The sequence below is a fragment of the Anopheles arabiensis genome, chromosome 2, assembly GCF_016920715.1.
Source record: "Anopheles arabiensis isolate DONGOLA chromosome 2, AaraD3, whole genome shotgun sequence".
NCBI lineage: Eukaryota > Metazoa > Arthropoda > Insecta > Diptera > Culicidae > Anopheles > Anopheles arabiensis.
This window is the reverse complement of record NC_053517.1, coordinates 15,366,940-15,372,804: the sequence shown is the minus strand read 5'-3', so window position 1 is coordinate 15,372,804 and position 5,865 is coordinate 15,366,940. Positions and strand designations below refer to the sequence as shown.

Sequence of the window (5,865 nt, the reverse complement as noted above, 5' to 3'; positions counted from 1 at the left end):
TGGACGCAAATAAAGTGGACCACAATAATCCACACCAACGCAGGAGAAAACTTCATTTATTGTTACACGTGATATTGGTAATTGACCAATAGGTTGGATTATTGGGGTGGGATTAGCTCTTACACAATTAAAACAAGTTCGAGTTACACTTCTAACGGCTCTCATGCCGTTCAATGGCCATATTTCTTCACGAATAGATGATAATGTCATGCTCACTCCGCCGTGCATTGTTTTCAGATGATGATCCATGATTAGAAGGCGAGTGAAAGGATGGAAAGCTGGCATGAGGAAGGGATGCTTAGCATCGTGGCTCAGATCAGAATGGCGCAACCGGCCACCAACGCGTATTAATCCATCGTTGCCAATAAATGGATTAAGAAGTCGAATAGAAGAAACCTTAGCTAACCCTTCATTTCTTTTTAAGGCTTGTAGTTCAACAGAAAATTCAGTAGCTTGTACCATTTTGCATAGGGCTCGTTTAGCATGTTGTATCTCCTTTACCAGTAGAACATTTAGCGATATTCTTTTATTTGATTTGCGAGTGTTGTTGATGAATCGCAAACAGAAACCAATAATACGAAGTAATGGTTGTAGTGTAGAAAAACGTTGAAATATTGGATTTATTTCAGTCACTTGAGTTGTTAGGACAGATACCTTTCGTTCGTCCTCTACGGTGATGTTGTTATCCGGGGTTTGCAAGGGCCAAGAGTCTTTGGGTTCACGAAGCCAGGAGGGACCATGCCGCCATAGATCACTACTGAGGAATTCATTCACCGCTACTCCTCTAGATATCATATCAGCTGGGTTTTCCTTGCCAGAAACATGCTGCCATTGGAAGCCATGAGTTAGTTCTTGTATTTCAGCTACTCGATTAGCTACGAAAGTTTTCCATGTTCTAGGAGTAGCTTTTAGCCAACCAAGAGTAACAGTAGAGTCCGACCAGAAATAGCATGTGTCAAGTGGAATATCTAATGCATGTTGTACCTTTTTGAATAGTCTAGCTCCAAGTAATGCAGCAGATAATTCAAGTCGTGGAATGGTTAAAGGTTTCAATGGAGCAACTCGCGATTTTGATGTTAGTAAATTTACGCGTGCGGAACCGTGTTTGTCTTCTGTGCGTACATACACACACGCACCGTAAGCACTTTCCGAAGCGTCGGAAAAACAATGGATTTCAATTTGTTCATAGTGTGGTTGAAAAGCAAAACGGTCAATTCGAAAGTTAGTAAGTGTAGGGATTTGCTCGAGAAATTCTGCCCATGAATTTTGTAATGATGGGGAAATTGTTGAATCCCAATCCAAGTTCAATAGCCACAATTGTTGCATTAGTATTTTAGCTCGTATAGTTATAGGGGTAATCAATCCAAGTGGATCATATAGTTGTGCTATGGTTGATAGAACCTTTCGTTTGGTATAAGGGCTCTTGATTATATTAATGTTTATGTTGATACGAAATTTGTCTGACATAGGCTCCCAGCATATGCCCAAGGTTTTGATACTTTCATCTGGATCAAAATTGACGGAAGAATGGGTGGCAACAAGTTCAGGTGGTAGGTCAGCTAATACTGTTGGAGCGTTGGAACACCATTTGCGAAGGAGAAAGCCACCCTTCTGTAGCAAAGCATTCAGTTGATTGCGTAGTTCAATTGTTTCTGGGATGTTATTTGCTCCTGCTAGCAAATCATCTACGTATACGTTTTCTTTAATCACGGAACGAGCTTTGAGATACGTATCACCTTCATCATTGGCAAGTTGTATTAGAGTGCGCGTTGCTAAGAAGGCTGAAGGAGCTAGGCCGTAGGTTACGGTTCCTAACTCATAAGTTCGAATGGGCTGAGAGTTGTCAAATCTCCACAAAATTCTCTGTAGGTGTCGATCAGTTGGATTCATAGTAACCTGCCGATACATCTTTTCGATGTCAGCTATGAGTGCTATTTCATATTTTCGAAATCTGATAATTAATGTCAATAATTCTTCCTGTACCACCGGCCCAACTAGTAAGGCATCGTTCAGTGATTTACCGGTACTGGTTTTGGCAGAGCCGTCAAACACAACTCTGACCTTGGTGGTAGAGCTAGAATCCTTCAGCACAGGATGGTGGGGAAGATAAAATGCTCCTGAACAATCTTCCCGTTCTCTTGGGACTAGAGTCATGTGCCCCAACGTTATATATTCATGTATAAACTTGTGATATTGAGCCTTGAGATGTGTATCGCTTTCTAATCTTTTTTCAAGTAGTTGAAATCTGCGCATAGCTGTGTTTTTAGAATCACCAAGCATTTGAGTGATATCAGGATGTTTTGGCATTTCAACTATATATCGACCATTGTGGTCGCGGGAGACTGTTTCTTTGAAATGGTTTTCGCATTCTCTTTCGTTGAGACTATAACTTGAATTGTGAAGTTCATCTATCTTCCAAAATCGTTCTATTTGTTCTTCAATGGTGGGATGCATGGTTACTACGTGACATGTAACTTCGTTTTGATTTTTGGATGGAATATTGCCGGTCATAATCCATCCAAACACAGTTTCAACAAGTTGGTTGTTGTTTGGTAATTTTTGTCTTCCTGGACCTAGCAATGAATAAAAATGTCCTGCTCCAATGATCATGTCAATGCGCCCTGGTGTGCTGAAGTGAGGATCAGCAAGTTGATATGAAGCAGGTACATTCCAAAAATGAGCTGGTACTGGTGTAATTGGTGTGTCACTAGCAACCTTTTTCAAAACTAGAAAGTTCATTGTTGTTGCGAAATTATTTATTCGCGATTGTACTTCCGCTTGTATTTGATACCTTGCGCTTGTTTTTGTACCATCAACTCCGACAATGGAAACGTTAACATTTTTTCGAGTTAAATGTAACTGCTGACACAATCTTTCACTAATTGCGTTTGGCTGTGAACCATTGTCCAATAAGGCTCGTGCAAAATGTTTTTGGCCATATTTGTCGACCACTTGTAGTAGTACAGTTGCGAGAAGCACGTTTTGGGGACTGTGCTCAGAACTAATTGTATGCAAAGTTGCCATGATATTTGATTCAGATGTGGTGCTTTCTGATTCAGGGTTATTATTTGTTTGCGTTTCATAGTGTAAAATAGAATGATGCTTCCTTTTACAAATTCGGCAAGAGTACTTAGAAGGGCATTGTTGAAAGAAATGTCCACTTCTCAAGCAATTGATACAAAGTTTTTTTTCGTGATACAAACTCTTGACGCGCCTTACATGGCATAGCGATAAAGGATTGACACTGATGCAACGTGTGACCATCTTTTTTGCATGCAGGACAAGTGTGTGTGTTGTCCTGTTTCACACTAATTGTGTTAGTGCTCATTTTCTTGGAAAATTTATGGTTAGGTATACCCATTTTCGAATGAGATGTGGTTGGGCGGTTGCCTGTCTGCAACGCTAATGCTTCAATTGTTTGAGCTCTTTTCAACAAGAAGTTTGTCATATTTGGATGAGTTGGCTGGATGTCTTGGGAATTGTGTTCTTCCCATGCTTGTAATGTTGCTTTATCCAATTTGGTAGCAAGAAGTTCCACAAAAATTGTGCTGTTGTCAGGAATGCTCTCCTCTAATTGTTTTAAAATATCGATGTGTAGCTGAAATTGGTTAGCCAATTGTCGCAAGTCTGGGGCGTGACTATTGGTTAGCTTTGGAAGCTCGAACAATGCACGTGTGTGCATTTTACGAAGATGTACTTTATTGGAATATCGATTCAAAAGAGCTTTCCAAGCCACCTGATAGTTTTCTGCTGTAATAGGAATTGGTTGTATTATTCCGGCAGCTTCCCCTTTGAGGGACGCACGCAAGTAATGAAATTTTTGGATGTTGGAAATTTCTTCAGAATTATGAACAAGTGAAACAAAGGTGTCATAAAAGGATAGCCACTCTGTGAGCTCACCACAAAATTCAGGTAATGAAATGATAGGTAGTTTAACACTTACGTTTGCTGGGCGGGTAACCTCTTCTTTTACCTGATCTGCTTTTTCCGGAATGTAGCTTGTTAACGCGGCCTTTGTTTCGAAGTAAAGCTCCTCTGCTTGTGACAATAACGCTTCGTTTTCGCTGGTAGCATTCTCGGAATCGTCCCATTCCTCGCAGTCTTCCTGCACCATTTGGAAACATTCCCAAATTTTCGACAACCGATCAAGTCGGTCGGGTATTTGCTGTTGTTGTTGAGGAGTATAGTCTTTTGCAAACTGCGCAAGCCGCTGCATAGACACAATGAGGCTTTGCCGTTTGGCTTGCCGTGACTTAAGCTTGTCTGCTTTTGTCATTTTTAATGTTCACTGAGCAAACACGGTTGCTTGAGAGAAAAAAAAATCACTTTACTTTGTTAGTACAACGCGCACTGCACGGTTAGTAAGAATTGTTGAAAACACAGGCTTTGATGCGAAGTTTCGTAGAATTGTATGCGATGCAAATGGCATGCACTAAACAATGTGCCTTGAACACCCAGGTTGTGAGGCACCCTTTGTTTCAAAGGAGGTACACAAATTTTGCGAAATGCACAGACAATTATTGATTGTCTTGCGAAGAATATGCGCCGCGAGATAGCGCACCAAGGATAATGCGCATGGATCACACGAATTGTGAAGCGCCTTTTGTACACTGAGTGGTACACGATTATTCGCGAGCACACACACACACTGTGTGTCGCTTGTGAAGCGCTACGTACCGCGAATGAGTTTGAGAATGACGCGCACAGAACACACACTTTGTGGTACGCGTTTTGTACACTGAGTGGTACACAATTATTCGCGAGCGCACACATACACACTATGTGTCGCTTTGAGAAGCGCTACGCGCCGCGAATGAGTTTGAGAATGACGCGCACAGAACACACACTTTGTGGTACGCGTTTTGTACACTGAGTGGTACACAATTATTCGCGAGCACACACATACACACTATGTGTCGCTTTGAGAAGCGCTACGCGCCGCGAATGAGTTTGAGAATGACGCGCACAGAACACACGCTTTGTGGTACGCGTTTTGTACCCTGGATGGTACACAATTATTCGCGAACGCACACATACACACTATGTGTCGCTTTGAGAAGCGCTACGCGCCGCGAATGAGTTTGAGAATGACGCGCACAGAACACACACTTTGTGGTACGCGTTTTTTACCGTGGGTGGTACACGAGTATTCGCGAGCGCACACATACACACTATGTGTCGCTTTGAGAAGCGCTACGCGCCGCGAATGAGTTTGAGAATGACGCGCACAGAACACACACTTTGTGGTACGCGTTTTGTACCCTGGATGGTACACGAGTATTCGCGAGCGCACACATACACACTATGTGTCGCTTTGAGAAGCGCTACGCGCCGCGAATGAGTTTGAGAATGACGCGCACAGAACACACACTTTGTGGTACGCGTTTTGTACCGTGGGTGGTACACGAGTATTCGCGAACGCACACATACACACTATGTGCCGTTTGTGAAACGCTACGTGCCGCGAATAAACTTAAACGACCGCGAATGAAACAAACCGGTGTACAACTTTACACTTGCAACACACACGGTGGCCACAGAACGCACACAATTTTTTAGGATATCTAATCCTGGTTTGTCGGCACCAAAATGTTTGGTACGGAACCCTACGTTGTGTTTTGTATTTTTTTTTTTTTGAAGATGTTCTTAATAAAGAATCGGTGGCTCTGAAAAGAGCCGATGGTGTGCTTTTTCGTGGTACCAAGCTGGGTGGTTTGCTTGGAGTTCTGTGCCACTTGTGTGTGCCAAGGAGTTGCTGGTGAGATGAGCGAAGCGTGTTGCTTGCCGAGGATTTGAAATGACAAGAGTGAGAATTTGGTTTTTGCCGCTTTATTTATAATGCATTTTTTTTAATGGTGTGCGTGA

General features: G+C 42.4%; 1 protein-coding gene across 1 annotated transcript; it reads right to left on the bottom strand.

Moving 5' to 3' along the window:
* Positions 1 to 3,130: 3,130 nt before the first annotated feature.
* Positions 3,131 to 5,630, bottom strand: LOC120896897. Its single transcript, XM_040301406.1, has 2 exons — positions 5,499 to 5,630; positions 3,131 to 4,305 (listed from the first exon to the last, which is right to left on the bottom strand). The coding sequence occupies exon 2, from the start codon at positions 4,274 to 4,276 to the stop codon at positions 3,131 to 3,133; it is 1,146 nt and encodes a 381-aa protein (XP_040157340.1). The 5' UTR covers positions 4,277 to 4,305; positions 5,499 to 5,630.
* Positions 5,631 to 5,865: the final 235 nt, after the last annotated feature.

Coding starts and splice junctions, on each gene's coding strand:
- LOC120896897 (XM_040301406.1), bottom strand. CDS start 4,276: ATGACAAAAGCAGACAAGCTTAAGTCACGGCAAGCCAAACGGCAAAGC.